Source organism: Chanos chanos, chromosome 11 (assembly GCF_902362185.1).
Source record: "Chanos chanos chromosome 11, fChaCha1.1, whole genome shotgun sequence".
Classification (NCBI taxonomy): domain Eukaryota; kingdom Metazoa; phylum Chordata; class Actinopteri; order Gonorynchiformes; family Chanidae; genus Chanos; species Chanos chanos.
In genome coordinates this window covers 22,629,984-22,647,477 of record NC_044505.1, presented here as the reverse complement: position 1 = coordinate 22,647,477, position 17,494 = coordinate 22,629,984, and the positions used below count along the sequence as shown (strand labels likewise).

The 17,494-nt window shown below is 41.1% G+C and overlaps 1 protein-coding gene across 1 annotated transcript in view; it reads right to left on the bottom strand.

The window, feature by feature from the left end:
• Positions 1-17,494, bottom strand: part of LOC115823849 (uncharacterized) — a 664,236-nt gene that overhangs the window by 510,496 nt on the left and 136,246 nt on the right. The window contains 1 exon segment of the mRNA XM_030787872.1: positions 5,639-5,645. Within this exon segment, the coding sequence (XP_030643732.1) occupies positions 5,639-5,645 (7 nt within the window).

Here is a 17,494-nt window from a genome sequence, read left to right as displayed (position 1 = left end):
AGCAGCTCCTCTCCAGCAGCGATGGGTCTACAGCTGCGGAACAGAACCCCCCCTTTGTACTGAAGAGCCACCAGATTCTGCTCTTCATCATTACGGGCACAGTTCACATACCTTAGAGAGAAAGAGAGAGAGTGTGATGAGGGAAAAGGTCAAGAGTGAGACATGAGGCAGATAAAGAGGTTTACATTGCACAAGAGAAAACCAAGTTAAGGCAGAAAATGAGAAGAAGAATGTATGGATACGTGAAGTCATGGATAAGTTAAGGATCAATTTAAAGTCACGTCTCTAAATGGAGTTTTGACTCCAGAGTAAACAAAACTCTTTTAACACTCATTAGACACATATGTAAATAACAAATGAACCAAATTTTACAATGAACAGGTGCCAGGAAAGATGAACAGAATTGGAACAGACTAACACAATTGGAATGCTCTAATAGAGGAGGAATCCCAGCAGTAACACTAGCTGGTTGGGGTGTTGTCACGAGATCGGGTGGGTTTGTGTCCTGTGAGGGTCAAACAGACGAGTGTGCACTCCCCACCATCTCACTCAGCGCTCTGTTCAGCATTGATGAGGCACCTACACAGTGATGAGTGAATCCAGGAAACAGCACAGGTCTCCACCCCTGTTACGTTCCCATGGAGACGCCTGTGAGCTGGCAGGTGCCGTAAAGTGGTAGTGGATGTGACATGTATCTGAGGATACAGGCAGTATTCCTCACCCTGCGGCACCGGAAGGGAAATACAGGAGTACGGGAACCGGATTTCTCCCAGAAAATGGGGCAAAAAGGGAAAAGGGAAAAATGCTAAAGTGACCACGCCCACATATGAAGGCCCTGGTTTTGTATTTTAAAACGTCACATTCCACGTAACACCAACATTCTCGTCCTCTGATCGTTTCCTGAAATATGAGTTTCGAGTGACTAAGTTTACAGGCCGAGAAAGAGACAAGAGCGCGCTCTTCACACCAAACATTCCTCATCACTGGCAAAAATGCCCAGTGCCTCTGGCACCAAAGGATAAACTGTCCTCCTTGGACCAATCAGAGCTTGGTGTTTATGCCCAAAATGCCCACGTCCATATGTTGTCCTTACTCCCAGCTTTTCTGAACTGAATTAGTATCCTCATTAGCAACACTGAAGAATTGTGGACAGCTGAAACATTTCATTTTGTGATGAAGGTTTGGTTATGCAGCCTGCTTAATGGAGGACATGGTTCAGGATCCTTCAGTGCCATGCTGATCATGGCACATAAGATGCACCAGGTGCATCAGTGTGCAAGGAAACATGTGAGATTATGCAACATTTCAGCGAAATGGAGACCGATTTAATGAGATGATCTCAATGTGTCTCATCCCTTTATTATTACTCACTATTATTTATTAGTCATTCGCACAGTTTGTTAAGATCTGCCCTCCCTTCAGTCATGGATATATAGTTACTCATTTGTGCTGTAGACCTATTAGCACCTGTTACCACCCGTAACATTAGACATGTTTTACTGTTAGTCTGCAAATAAAATCCATGAATGTATTTAGTTACAGCGATTACTGTACAGGACAAACAGAAAAGTCTTACAGTTTGGGCAGTAACACACAGCATACTCAAAAGCACCATGTGAAGCTGTGTAAAGCTTAGCAGATATGTGGACTGGTCAGAATGTCATTGGGTGGGACATGCCATTTAGGGGTATGGAGATCTTCGCCATTCTACTATTTTTCTTTCTCTTTTAGACATCTTATTTTTGTTTTACACTGTGTGTGGATTTAATGAAGAGGTTTCACACCCCCTGTACTAAGAGCTGATTAATGTGTTATACAGAGAATGTGAAAGCTCCAATCCTGAGGTCTGAGGGTCTGACTCAGCCTTACTCAGGATAATTCACTTTTCACTGACACACTGATGATATGAGAAACTTTGGGACTGGGACAAATAATTGGGAAATTAATCAATGACTGAGTATGTTACTGAATGAACTCAAAATAAACCACATAAAATGGAACAATAATTAACTAAACATTACGCCTGACTATTTTTGTCTTTCAGTTGTAGATGCATTTATTTATGTTCACATTTAATGTATTAAATATCACTTTTTCATTCATTAGTGCACCCAGTTTCATGCATGAGGAAATAACAAGAACTGTTTTATGTATGTCATCTCATTTGATGCTATATATTTGAATCCCAAAGCTGTTAGTTCTTAGACACTGAGTTTTACTAATCTTTTTGGACAACTTGAAGAAAAAAAATCTACAAAACACTGTATGAGCGTGTGTGTGTATCTGTGCGTGTGTTTTGTTATATGAAACCTCATTGAAAAGAAAAGAAGTAGAGATTCATGTAGGGGTGCACAGCCTGCTCCTAAAATACATGCATCAAATATGAAAACCCATGTGATCAGAGGATCTCCATGCTGATTGGTGTTTGTATAAATTCTGGTCTCATCTGGTCTGTGAGAACAGTGAATGTGAGGGGGTGTCACTCAGTGAGCGGTAAAGAGAAAACAGACCAGTATCTGGAAGGTTGTAAGTTTGATTCCTGAGAATGTCTGAACACCAAAATACTGGACAGCAAGGTTTCCTCAGAGATATAGTTACCTCTGATACAAAACACAGTTAAGTTTTACCACCAAGCGTATGAATGTACACCGTCTGTACATTTAACATAAATATGTGAAAAATAAGGAACAGGAGTGATCTCTGTGCTCAGTATCTCACCTCATCCAGTTGGAAAAATTCTCTCTCTTCACATCAACACGATCTTCACACTGCTGACGTTTGAAGAGCTAAGGAAAACAGGTTTTTCCTTCATAAATGTTGATTTGTTATGTATACAGTCTTTCACTGCACATTTTATGACCAATTCCAGGTTTATGTCAGAGGTCTGATAGAGCGTGAGGCTCTCTGAATTGAAATGAGTGTAAAATAATTTGTTGAAGCTCCTACCAGCGGCTCATGACACAGAACATCGGTAAATGCAATGAAATAGGAATTTGGCTTCACTGCACAGAGCCCCAGTAAATGCCAACTGAAAACCTTCTTATATCATTAATTAATAGGTTCACTCACCACCCAGGAGTATCCACTGTCCTTGGTGTCTTCTCTGTCAGACATCTGGTCTTCATATGGGCCAAAGTGTGTCCCTCTGGGTATAGTGTCACCCTGGTTAAACACGCCCTGCTCTGCGTTTGGGATGCTTGACCTCCTGACCTCTAGTCCTGAGGGAAGGGTGCGTCTGGCTCTTTCTGTGACCCCTATGGGCACGGGGGTGTCGGGGATGAACGTGGGGGGGCCATGCACCTCACATTTACCAAAGAAGAAAGACCGGCAATCCTCACAGTCTGGGGAAATAAGGAGAAAAATATAAATAACAACAATAGACTTCAGTCAGACTAAAAGACACTCTAAATAACAACAATAGACTTCAGTCAGACTAAAATACACTCTAAATATCAACAATAGACTTCAGTCAGACTAAAATACACTCTAAATAACAACAGACTTCAGTCAGACTAAAATACACTCTAAATATCAACAATAGACTTCAGTCAGACTAAAATACACTCTAAATAACAACAACAGACTTCAGTCAGACTAAAATACACTCTAAATAACAACTATAGACTTCAGTCAGACTAAAATACACTCTAAATAACAACAATAGACTTCAGTCAGACTAAAATACACTCTAAATAACAACAATAGACTTCAGTCAGACTAAAAGATACTCTAAATAACAACAACAGACTTCAGTCAGACTAAAAGACACTCTAAATAACAACTACAGACTTCAGTCAGACTAAAAGACACTCTAAATAACAACTACAGACTTCAGTCAGACTAAAAGACACTCTAAATATCAACTATAGACTTCAGTCAGACTAAAAGACCCTCTAAATAACAACAATAGACTTCAGTCAGACTAAAAGACACTCTAGATAATAATAGACTTCAGTCAGACTAAAATACACTCTAAATAACCACATTAGATTTCAGTCTTCCTAAAAGGGCAGTCCTCACAGTCTGATAAGACCCAATACTATCTGGGTATGGGACCATCAGTATAGAGACACAGTTCAGCATTCACACTGACATTTAACTCTATCGTGCCCGTTTTTACTTTTCATTTTCAGCAGCTGATGATGAAAAACATTTTCAATTTTCCTGAGAGTGCTTAAAAACCAAATATCTACCAAACATGCATCAGTCAAAAACATTATGATGTTGTAGAAACTGGGGAGTGTTTGACTTCTGCTTTTAACCACTGCACCCTTTACATGCAGAAAGAGAAAGAGAGAGAGAGAAAGAGAGACAGAGAGAGAGAGAGAGAGAGAGAGAGAGAGAGAGAGACTACAGGATCAGTCCCAGAGATCTTGCCCTACACAGACAGTCTTTGTCTATGGGTTTCTCCTCCTCAGTGTATTTGATGCTAGGTCTGTTGGACGAGTCTCTTCCTCGGGTGTAACCGTTTGACTGTGAGATCTCCTCTTTCATCACGCCTGTCTTCAGCAGCTCTACAACACAAACACACAAACTGTACACACACACGCCAACCTACCAACCTACACAAGCACTGAGAGGACCAGAATACAGTAGGAGGACATTCAGTGAAACAGGTGAGTGTTTCCTACCTGTGTCATGTGATTCAGGAAGAACTCCACACGACTGCCCCACAGATGTGGATGACATCTCCGTTTCATCAGTGGCCATCTTGTCACTTGTCTCCTGACTAATTACATGCATCCCGATTATTATAATTAGCAGAATCACAAAGAACCGTGTGAGTAAATGCATACACCCTCATTAAGATAATCATCAAATTAATCAAGAGTATACACACTCTCATGCAAAACTGCTCTTTATTTACACATATTTCCTATCAGAATAAGACAGATACATGATACAACAGAACAGAGGTAGAGGAAAATGAGGTTAAGACAAAGTACTCCTCTAAGACAAGATTAGTTTGAACCAAGACATTAAATGCCAGGCTAAATGCTACATCATGTATAAATTAATTTATCAGCACACTTGCTAACTATTTACTGGCTGATCAATGAGATACAAATGCACCGCCAGTAGTACTCATCATACAAACTGTCCTTAACGCTGCTGCTAAAAGTTCAGTTGTACCTGTCCTTTCCACACGAACCAATAAACCGAAATTTCGGTCAAACGAATTTGATAGATTTTAAAAAAAAATATGAAATGAAAAAAAATGAAGTGACAGCCATCTCTCACTAACCTCACGTTTGGGTTGGTGCGAAAAAGGCTGATGACTCAACTGCCTTCTTAACTTTGCAATTGTAAGTACTGTTGGAGAACAGAAATACTTGCCGTAGATGTGACAGTTACGGCGTGTCGCTCAGCAAACTCAGTTACGGGAAATGAATTCAATAAGAAATTTAGTTCAACCCTACGATAGTTATCTCATTTATCTTACCTGCCTCCTAGCCTTGACTGTCACAGAACTTTTGGTGAGCAGCTTTTCTAACAGAATTACTTTAAAGGATCTGTATTTCAAAAGTCTTCACTTAGAAGAACTAACGTAGAATATTTAGCTTTTTACCTCAAGTTAACAATTGTCATCGGACTCGTCGTCTGATCTGAATTTAACAAACAGACGCAAAGTCTCAACCGTAGAACTACGGAAGCCCGTTCCCGCCACATTACAAGAAAAATTTGCTTTACTGCGACCCTATTTTTCGCAATTCCGACATTATTTCTCAGAATCCCGACCTTATTTTTTGGAAATACGACTATATTTCTTGCAATTCCGAATACATTTCTCTAAAATTCCGAATTTTCCCTCATCTTACTTTTTTAGACAATCAGGCAGCGTCGAGTAACCTAAAGTAAGCTAAAGTAAGATATGTTATACAGTTAATGCAATGAGCAGCTTACCAGTAGCAAAACCTGGCCTCGGTAATAGGCTCCGTCGTCCAAACCCCCAGTACTTATCTTCCAAGTACTTTAGCAGAACAAACTTTTTTCCCCTGTGAACTAAGGCTAACTGTAGGCTGTAACTGTAAAACTGCGTTTTAACCCAAGCGAAGTTACCGGGTTTTGATTGCTTGCCTTCGTGCGACATTACAGCTAGGATTTTTTGAATACACTACTGAATATATACCAGGTCTGGGGGTCTGCTGAGAGCCCATAGAATAATCCCTTGGGGGTGCTTGCAAGGGAACATTTGCACTTCACACCTTGGGCCACCAGGTATCCTGCAATTGGTCAAAAATCTTACTTTGGATTGGTGGAGCAATGTCTTGCCCGTCCTCTTAAACCCTTCCCGATTGGTCCATTGTGTGTCTTTTTCAAGCCATCTTCAAAATGCACACTATCAACAGAATACGGAATACAACTTCTGTAATCCTTTTGTGACTTGCGTCTCCTACATACAGGTAACTCCTTCCCCAAAGCAAATTTCGCGCTGCAGTTGCATACAATGCTATTGGTTACTGTCAGTCTACGCCGTGCACGCACAGAAAACTGACTGGACAGGACTAAACCTTAGATTCTGATCGGGTGTTTTGAAAACGAGGCGCGTCCACGTACTGAGGAGAAACATTCCAAACAAACAAGCGAGGAACAACAAAAACTCCTGTACCCTGTAAACTTTTAAAAAAACTCCTTTACCCTTTGTCCCGCATCCCTCATATTGAGATAATGTCCCGCATTTTTCGTTGGTCGTATGGTTTTTAACTGTCAGAAATAAGAATAAATGGATGCATTCTTTTACCCGGCCGGTGGTACACCGAATTCTGTGACCATCGAAATCTTTGACCCTAGAGGGCGCTGTTGCTACTGGGCAGCTTCAAATCGCTCGCACAGACAATTTCGTTACGCAAACAGCGTAAGCTCAGACTGTAAACAAATTAAGGTGAATGCGGTGCGAAGTTTTTTGTTTACAAATGCTGGTGTATCACATCATGAAGTACGGAAGCCATGAGATGCTGTGGATTTATATTTAATCCCGTTTTCTCGTGATAACGTGTTATTTTTCTTCGTTTCCTCCGACATCTCGAGATGTGGACTTACTGATGTCATTATCACGAAATGACGAAACTAAATAAACAATTCACCGTTTTCCCGAGATATCGCATTAATTATGTCAGTATGACGGGAAAACAAAGTTTCGTTATTTCGTGATAATGACTTAAATACTCGAGATCTCGAGTAAACACAGAAGAATAACGCGTTACCACGAGAAAATGGAGTCAAAATTTAAATGTGAAGTGATGGCATCTTAGGGCTTCCAGAATAAAGGCTTAGCTGCTTGTCAGATTAAATGCTGTTGATCGTCAACCCCAGCTGAGCCCCCTGCTGTTTTGTCATTCTTTATATTGTCTATTTGTTGTGTTCTCATTTTCATTATTGCTGTATTGTTTGTAATTTGCCCACTGGGTTGGCACCTATTGCACACCTGGCTGGCCTAGAAGGGGTCTCCTCTCTCTGTGGTCCTTCTCAAGATTTTTCCCTGGCATCTGGGTTTTTTGAGGAGTTTTTTCGTGCTCGCTATGAGGATCGAGTCAGGGAGTGCCACCCTGCTCTGGTTGTTTTAATCCTGTGCGCATGTAAAGCCCGTTGAGACTGTAAACTGTGACATTGGGCTTTAAATAAACTTCAACTTGAACTAGCAGAGTAGCCTATTGTTGCATTTCTTACGGAACCAACAACTTACTAATCTGACCTCACGCTGACAACTTCAGGCCATCGGAATATGTGACCCCACTGTAATTTAGGAGAAAATGACTGACACACCACCCAAACCATTTCAGGTGAATTCTTTTACCTCCCCATGTATGACTAAAAACCTGTCATCACTCTGGTCAACGGCCTGACCTTGGCACCAGGGGTCACATATTCTGATAGCTGTCGTAGGAATATGTGACCCCACTGTAACTTAGGAGAAAATGTCTGACACACCACCCAAACCATTTCAGGTGACTCTGCCCTTCTCATGTATGACTAAAACAATTTTTCCACAAATATAATATAAATGCACCATTTAGTACCACTGCATAGTGCAACAGACATGTTATGATATTAGTAAAAACAATGCATTCATTTACAATGAGGTGTTTTAATGTTTTGCTACAAAAGTTTTGTGATAACGCAAAAATCTGTACAACTTTAACATTTTAACTTAGCATTAACTTAACTTCACACTTTAACTTAACAATTTAACAATAACTTAATATTACTATAACTTAACCAATAACTTTAATATTAAACATCAGAAAGGGAGGGGAGGGGGAGATCAAGATCGGCACACCGCACAGCTGTACGACTTCATGGGGTCAGGCCTTCCAACACACTGCATGTGGAACCACCGGTCACACATGTCACATTGGATCTGTAACAACAAAGGTCATAGCAAAAAAGCAATATCTTCAGGGTGAATATCTGAGATACAGCACAACATATAGCTATGATATATAAATATATACATATACGTGTGTGTGAGTGTGTATATATGTATGTATGTATATGTACATACATACAGTGATGGAGTGCCTTATTTTAAAAAGAGCTTTTTTACCCAAGTAGTTGACAGTGGTTTTCTCTGTTTCTTCCTCACTGTCTTTCCTTGCTCCTCCACAGTCACTTTCTCTCCACAATAGTGGCACAGCTCACTCAGGTCATCATTGAAGACAGTAAGACTTATCAATAAATTGTACCAATGTATTAACTGTTGTGTTTTCACACATACACAACATTCATGCAGGACACAGAAATAAAGTTGACCTTGACTTTACTGTATCTGTCTCCTTCAATCAGTCATTAACAAGGACTACTTTCTATATATCAGTTAACATATCAATGTGCAGCCTCAACACTGCACATCAATAGTATCACGGAACACAAAATAGTTCCTTCAGTATCAGTGACTAAGAGTAGTTCTTACATGAACATAACATTAATCGTTTAAGAAATGTATTATATGATTATTATATGATTTCATTTGAGAAGGTCAGAGGTTCCTCTGCCAGTATTTTCTCTGCATACTAATATGACATAAGTTTAAAAAACTCATTGGTCAGTGCATAGTGCAGCTGTAACATATAAACCACCAAACTGTTGATGTAAGAGAAACAAAAAATGTAACATTTTTTTAAAATACTTTACAGGTATGGTAAAAGTAGACATAGTATTACAGACAAAAACATAAACTTACTTTCAGGACAAATACCAGGTACTGGGCTTGTCCTCCACCAGCTTTGCAAGAGTTCTAAAAAATTAAGAAAAGACCAGAAGCGTTTAAACACTGCACTAAATGCTAGAATTTAATGTGTAACCTGTCCTAAAGAGTCGAGCGACTTGGTTAATGAACCCCCACCCCCTCAGCGTGATCAGGCACCCCCCCACCCCCCTTTTCAGTAGCGTGATTTATGGATGGCCCCAAATATGAATACAGCAGATGAGTGTACCCATTTCTCTGTATCTGCTGACATGCAAGGTCAGTAGTACCGCTAAGAAATGCCATCTCTTGTTTTCAGCTGTCCAAAGTGTGCTCCTATGTCGCTGTAATGAAACTCCTTAAACAGCGCGTCAGCCTCCGCTGCACTGCACACAACTTTGCATATTCTCTCTTTATGGGACCCCTTATTTCTAATGTAGAACAGGTTGTCATCTGTAAAACATTATATAGAACTGATTATAATCATAAGAACATATTTTAAAACATAAGCAGCTTACAATTAAGCTGTTATGCTATGGGTAGCCTAGTACTGTAAGCCGAGCTATGGGACATCAGGTAAATTGGGACAGAATTACAAAAACTGTCCCAATATAGCTGAATTTACCCTATTCAACACTATGAAAATTACCTTAGAATTACGTTACTAAATTACCTTAGTGTTCTTTGGGCACTTTCTGTGCAATATATTTGTGTGTGTGTGTATATATATATATATATATATACGTATGTATGTACTTTTTTTTTTTTCGTGTGCAGGGTATTCCCTTAATCAGCTTGTTACTCTTTTCTGTTGTGTTAATTACATTACTAATCAAGCAGAAGTTCGAGGCTTTCCTTTTCAGGATGTAAAGCCGATGTTTATCGGCATTTTTGGCATATTCCTCCTCAAGAAGATACTTCTTCAGTTCCGCAAGCATTTTCTGATCCATTATGCGCAGATATAATTAGGATATTATGCCTAACGAGATACTGTAGCCGATATGTGATAGTCACTAGCGAATGTACGCTCTTCAAAGGTCAAGTGTCGTCAGGACATGACGTGATCTGACTTGAAGAGCGTACGTTCTACAAGGTAAAAGAAGTCATCTGTAATTGGGTGGTTGGTGTGGGGTTACAGTGGGGTCAGAATATGTGACCCCTCATGCAAAGGTCAGGCTGTTGACCAGAGTGATGACAGGTTTTTTGTCATACATGGGGAGGTAAAAGAAGTCACCTGAAATGGTTTGGGTGGTGTGTCAGACATTTTCTCCCAAGTTACAGTGGGGTCACATATTCTGACAACAGCGGTCAGAATATGTGACCCCTGGTGCCAAGGTCAGGCTGTTGACCAGAGTGATGAGTGATGACATGTTTTTGGTCATATATGGGAGAGGGCAGATGAGTCACCTGAAATGATTTGGGTGGTGTGTCAGACATTTCCTCCCTTATTTTAGTGGGATCACATATTCTAAAGACAGTTGTCAGAATATGTGACCCCTCGTGCCAAAACAGCAGGGGGCTCAGCTGGGGTTGACGATCAACAGCATAAAATCAACAGCATTTAATCTGACAAGCAGCTAAGCCTTTATTATGGAAGCCTTAAGATGCCATCACTTCTCATTTAAATTTTGACTCCGTTTTCTCGTGATAACGCGTTATTCTTTTGTGTTTACTCGAGATCTCGAGTTATTTAAGTCATTATCACGAAATTTGTTTTCCTGTGATAATGACATAATTTATTCGATTTCTCGGGAAAACGGTGAATTGTTTATAGTTTCGTCATTTCGTGATAATGACATCCAGTCGACATCTCGAGATGTCAGAGGAAACAAAGAAAAATAACACCTTATCACGAGAAATTAAATATACATCCACAGCATCTCATGGCTTCCGTACTTCATGATGTGATAAACCAGCATTTGTAGACAAATAACTCCGCACTGCATTCACTTTTGTTTGTTTACAGTCTATGAGCTTACGCTGTTGGCGTAACGAACTTGTCTGTGCGAGCGATTTGAAGCTGCCCAGTAGCAGCAGCGCTCACTAGGGTAACAGAATTCGATGGTCACAGACTTAGGTGTAACACCTGTCTACTAATAACCGGCTCATCTGTACATTAGCTCTCTCACCTGTTTTCACCCGTCTCCTCCTTGTATTTATATCCCTTGCCTCCAGTCTGTCTTTGCAAAGTCTTCACCTCCGTAGTGATTACTTAGCGTGTCCTTTGTATATCTGTAGCTTCCTAATCGTGTTCCGTGTTTATGTTTTACTTAGTACCTGTTTATTGTATCTACCCGTCTGGACGACATTAAACTTTTCTTTAATTACAACTGCTTTTGCGTCCTGTCTAGTAGGTCAAACCAGCACGGCGCTTCTAATAAGACGTCACAGCGTTCAAATGACCGGCGCTCGGCGCTTCTAGTGTTAATGTGAACACAATATCGGACATTTCAAAAGAAGTAGACAGGCAGGAACGAAAATCGGACATTTTGTTCTGTTTAATTAGCTGAGCTAATAATCTTAAATTAAAATTTGACAACTGCATTCTCTCGCAAAATTCTACAGCTAAAAACCTTGGTGTGATCTTTGACTCTAGTCTCTCGCTTGTCACTCATATCAAGAATACTACCAAAACGGCCTTTTATCATCTCCGCAATATCGCCAAAATTAGGCCCCTACTATGTTTAGCTGATGCAGAAACCATTGTCCATGCATTTGTGCTGCTGCCAGAATCCTGACCCGAACTAGGAAGTTCAATCACATCACTCCCGTCCTGGCTTCCCTTCACTGGCTCCCAATTCACATGAGGGCTGATTTTAAAGTCCTCCTATTAACATTTAAAATTCTCCATGCGCTTGCACCGGCCTATTTTTCTGATTTAATTACACTCTACGACCCCCCCCCCCCCCCCCCCCCCCGCACCCTCCGCTCTCAGGCTGCTAAATTATTAGTTGTTCCAAAAGTTAAAAAGAAGTCTGCTGGCCATCGCGCCTTTGCCTACCACGCACCCTTTCTCTGGAACAGCCTACCTATAGAAATCAAAGAGGCAAACTCTCTTGCTACCTTTAAAACCAAACTTAAGACTCATTTATTCTCCGTGTCGTATGATAGCATAATCTCAGACTAGTCTTCCGGTAAAGCTCAGTCTCTGCTGTAGTCTCTCCTGGCATAGTTTAGCCTAGTAGCTGCCGGCTTAGATACCTCTCATCTTCTCTCTCTCCTCCCTCTCCTCTGCTCTTATCTTAACCTGGTCAGTTTCTGTCATTAACCTGCTCTCTTCTCTTTGTGTGAGTGGTCGATGTCTGCGCCTCCTTCCTGGATGTGGCACCTTCCCCTGGCCGGCTGAATGACTTTGTGCCCTGCTGTCCCTGGCCCTGCTCCTCCCGCGCCCTCCTCAGCTACTACTCTTGCAACTTTCAATACAAAATTATCTATAAAATTATTTTTCTTATTTCATCTGTTAAGTGCCGCTACTCCAATAATGCTCTCCTTCCCTCCCTCGTCTCCTGCATGGCTGTGGCTCATCTGTTTGAGCATGAGTGTCTGGTTTGAATGTGGCTACTTTCTCTTAGGTGTGCCCCCCCCCCCCCCCCACCCTCCATGTCATCCCTCTTCACCATCATCCCGATGGCTGCTGCGGCTTCGTGTCCTCCTGTGCTGTCCACCCCAACCCAGCCCCATGCTGTCTTGTCATTCCTCATACTACCTACTAGCTGTGTTTTCATTTATTATCACTGTGTTGTTTTGTAAATTGCCCTCTGGGCTGGCACCTACTGCATGCCTGGCTGGCCTAGAAGGGGTCTCCTCTCTTTGTGGTCCTTCTCAAGATTTCTCCTATTTTTCCCTAACGTCTGGGTTTTTTCTTGCCCGCAATGAGGATCAAGTCAGGGGGTGCCACCCTGCTCTGTTCTGTTGTAATCCTGTGGGCATGTAAAGCCCTTTGAGACTGTAAACAGTGATATTGGGCTCTAAATAAACTTAAACTTGAAACTTGAGTAGGAAGGTTATTTTAATGGAATCGGAAGTTTTCTTATTAGCTTGATCAAAGCAGTCCATGTCGAATGTAGCTTAATGCTGGTGAATGTCACACATTCCCTTTGTACATTTTTATTTTGGGTTTCATCGACTCCTACCAAAAAAAACCCCCCACCTGTCTTTATCGTAATTACTGAAAGCAAACTATTGAGGTTGTAGGCATTTTCTATTTTTGCGTATGTGAGTGTGCGTGTGTGTGTGTGTGTGTGTAGCGGACTCAAACACTAGGCCAATGGTTGTGTTGGTGCCACATATTTAATGATTTAATAAATGTCTGAAAATACACACAGATATATTTTATAAACTTGGTGAATGGCTGCACAAGTGCTTAGCATAGAGCTAACACGGAGAATCTCAGCATAGTAAAGAATTCGCTACTTCTGTTAACATTCAATACATGTTTTGTTTCTAATTAGCTTTAAACAGACAGCATTCATCAAGCTAAATAACAGGTCTTTTGCACAGTTATTATCCAACAGGTGAAAGAAAAAGACACATATTCACTCACGTTCTCATTCACCACAATGAAATGTACACTCACACGAGCCATTTTCATTCATTTCACATTTGCGCTAGCCGCCAGCCCGAGAATTACTGTACTAATCAATGTGGTACCGTCTAGAAAACATTTAACGTTTAACACGGTAAACATAAACAAGGACTACCACACCATCACGGTAAATTAGTTCACTCAGACATCACCAGCTCACCTGAAAATACACACAGACATATTCTATAAACTTGGTGAATGGCTGCACAAGCGCTTAGCATAGAGCTAACACGGAGAATCTCATCATTGTAATGAATTTGCTCGATACCCCGTGAGTAGCAACATGGAGCAATACCTAGCGCGCCACTGCCACCTACTGGGCGCCTATGAACTTGCTGGTAATAAACAACAAAGAATTGTACGGAATATTTATATGGGCTGTCGACTCCAAACTCGTCTGCTGAACCTAAAGAAAGAACGGATTACATAATGTCTCACTGTTCTACATGTGTTTTAAAAATGTTCGTGTGGAAGACGCTGTGATGGTGTGCGCGTGCATGTTTACCTGACAGCTTAAAAACAAAAGTGTTAAAGAAGTTGTTATGTATTTGTTATTAATGTGCAATGCAACTTGAATTTATGGAAGACTGTAGCCAAGCGATTAAAAAAGCAGGGAAATGAATTGATTTTGATAAAAAATCAATAAAGAAATCGTTCTTATTTGTTTGTTTATTCATCAAGTGGTTATTCTTCCGCTAAAAAACATACTAAAACTATATGGAATTAAAGGTGATTGTGACGTGACGTTAACATTCTATTCTAGAGTTCGTAATAAAGCTGTAGGCGATGAATAGTGCATAGCTTTCAAGATCGAAGCAAAACGTTTCATAGAAGCAGAGCGACTTCAATCGACGCACACGGTGCCATTCATTTACTGAGAAATAGGTAAGGTGTGTTTGACGGTTTTTACTCAACACGCTGTGAAATAAATCTATCTATCTATCTATCTATCTATCTATCTATCTATCTATCTATCTATCTATCTATCTATTTATATTGTCCTATCCTAGATGCCAAAATCGCAATTTATAATGAGCTCAGGAATTATTAGCAACGTTTCCCATGATGAGGACATGAAGAAAACACAGGTGAGGTCGACAGTTCTTGGTGACTTACAAAGCAGAAGCAAAAGTATTTTCGACTTGCTAAGAATCAGTACAAAAGGCTGAAGTTTACTATTAATCTCGCGTAGGTGTTAGCCTCCCCAGTGGCCGTTACTGCAGCCAGAATCAGTTCAAAGGGGCTGAAAGACATGCGCACTTTCGCCGATCTTTTCAAACCAACAGCAGGCGGCCAGGGACCTGAAGTAAGTTATGACACCATGGAGATATGCAAACTCACTCACATGCATACACACTCTCACATGCACACACACACCCCAAACCAGGTTTAACATGTTTATGTTCATATATAATCTGTTTGTTAAAACTGCACAAGTAAATATAGTCATTCAAATACAGTTGAATTGACCCAGCTTATCACAGTTTACTGCACAGCTGGACAAGAGCCTGAGTGTTCTTCTCTCCTCTCATTCTCTCAGTTCACCAACTTTGGCACACAGCAGGTGCCCACGGACGTTCCCGGTGAATGTGTGACTGAAAAAATGGAAGGGAAAAAGACAGTCCTGAAGGAATGTGTCACAGGCTATGGAGTGCACCAAAAAACACAGGTGAGGTCGCCCATGTGCAGTGACCAGCGGCAAACAACAGTGTGTAAGACTTGTAGCTGAGAAGATGAGGTTATAAGTTGATTTTTTTGGTACTTTTCAGAAGCTTCTCCATAAGGTGAACATCATCCTGGACAACGTGACGGCCAACAAATTTGATGAGTTAATGGTTCGTCTGATGGCCCTTTCGGTGAACACTGAGGAGAAGCTGCAAATGCTGGTGGCTGTCATCCATGAGAAGGCCATGGAGGAGACAGCCATATGTAATGTATTTGCAAAAATGTGTCACTCCCTGGCTAAGGTATGTTTTGTAATAGGAGATAGACTGTAATGTGAACTTGCTCCAAGTCCTGCATGTATAAATATGTATACACAATCACACAAACAGGCGTACTACAACCTCTATAGGAGTCTACAATGGCATATAACTGCTTTGTTTGAAAATTGGATACAAATATTGAATCATTCTGATTCATGTGACAAAACTGACTCAAAGTGACATAAGCTTCTTCTGCCATTTGTTTTGAATGTGTATGAAGAGTTTCAGAGTTGAAAGTTTTTAGCAGTTTTGTGGTTACGTATGGGTTCAGGAGTGTACATGTATGTGTAATTGATGTGTTTTTCCTAAGCATTCACCTCTCTGTGTATCTCTGTGTTCAGCATAACTGGCTGTCGCCCAGGTGGGACCATGAACCCAACGGCATTCAGGCCGAGTCGTTCAGATCCGTGCCTTCGCCAGCACGTCTGGAACAAGACTCTCTGAAGCAAAAAGCAAACATATTTGTCTCCACCATACACTTGTTCTCCGTCCTGCATATTCCTGTCTCTCATTCTGTCTTTGTATTGCAGCTTGAAGTACCTGTGGCCTACCAGCCCGGGAGGTCGGTGACTTTCCACGGACTCCTCCTGAGACGATGCAAGGCGGAGTTCGAAAGGGACGAGGTCCACGACCCGGTCGTGATGAAGAAGAAGAGGCAGCTGGACTTGGCAACAACGGTACCCGTCCTTAAGAACGCTAAGACGTAGAGCTCAGTCCTTGTTAAAAGTCCATGACTTAATGGGGGACTTCAGTGATATGACTTTTTGAGACTTTGTGGATGGTGTTGAGCCATTTGGAATGATGGTAAGTGTTTGTGACACCCTGCTCCTCTTTCTCTCCCTCATCCTGACTCAGGCGCACGAGCAGGAGCAGCTTGAGAAGGACCTTGCGAAAGCTAAAGAGAGAGCTCTCTGCCGCTCCACCGGAAACATCAGGTTCATCAGCGAACTGTTTAAGATGAACATGATTTCTGAGAGCGTGGTGCTTGGATGCGTGGTGAAGCTGCTGCGGAGCCTTAGTAAAGAGAGTGCAGTGTGTCTCTCCACTTTGTTAACGGCTGTTGGCAAAGACCTAGACACCCCAAAACTGAAGGTAAGTGACCTTTGAGTTATGACTAGTACAGAGGCGTGAGGGGGATGGTAAATATTAGGTATTTGGTATGTCTCTTCGTTCATTATCCAGAAAAGATGGTGCAGAAGTTGTGGTAAGCACCTTTAAGAATTTTTCCTTTGAGTTCATTTCTGACACATTATCTGCCCTAGATCTCTTAAAGTCAAAGTCATTCTAACCATGAGATGTAAATCGCTTGGTGTAATGTGCTGATTGCAGAAACATTATTCCTTATGGTATCTTTGTCTAAATGGATTTGGTAATAATGGCATTGCCTGGTTAAGTCATTTTTAATATATGAGATGATATGAAAATGGAGAACCAACCATGACCTTGTGTGACCTCTGTTGAACCTCAATGGACAGCCCCAGATGGACTACTGTTTCCACGTCATTTCAAAAATTCCGAATGACGTGAAGGTGCCATTGGAGACACGCATCATGCTACGTCACGTGATGGAACTCAGACTGGTGAGTGCGTGTATGGGGGTGTTAGTTGCAATTGTAGCATGTGTTCTACAGTATGTATAGAAAGTGTATTTGTTCTGGATTAAGGATTACATTTAGGTTTAAGAATATGGATTGAGATGCTTATGTCAGCTCTCTTACCTTGTGCTTGAATACCTCTGTT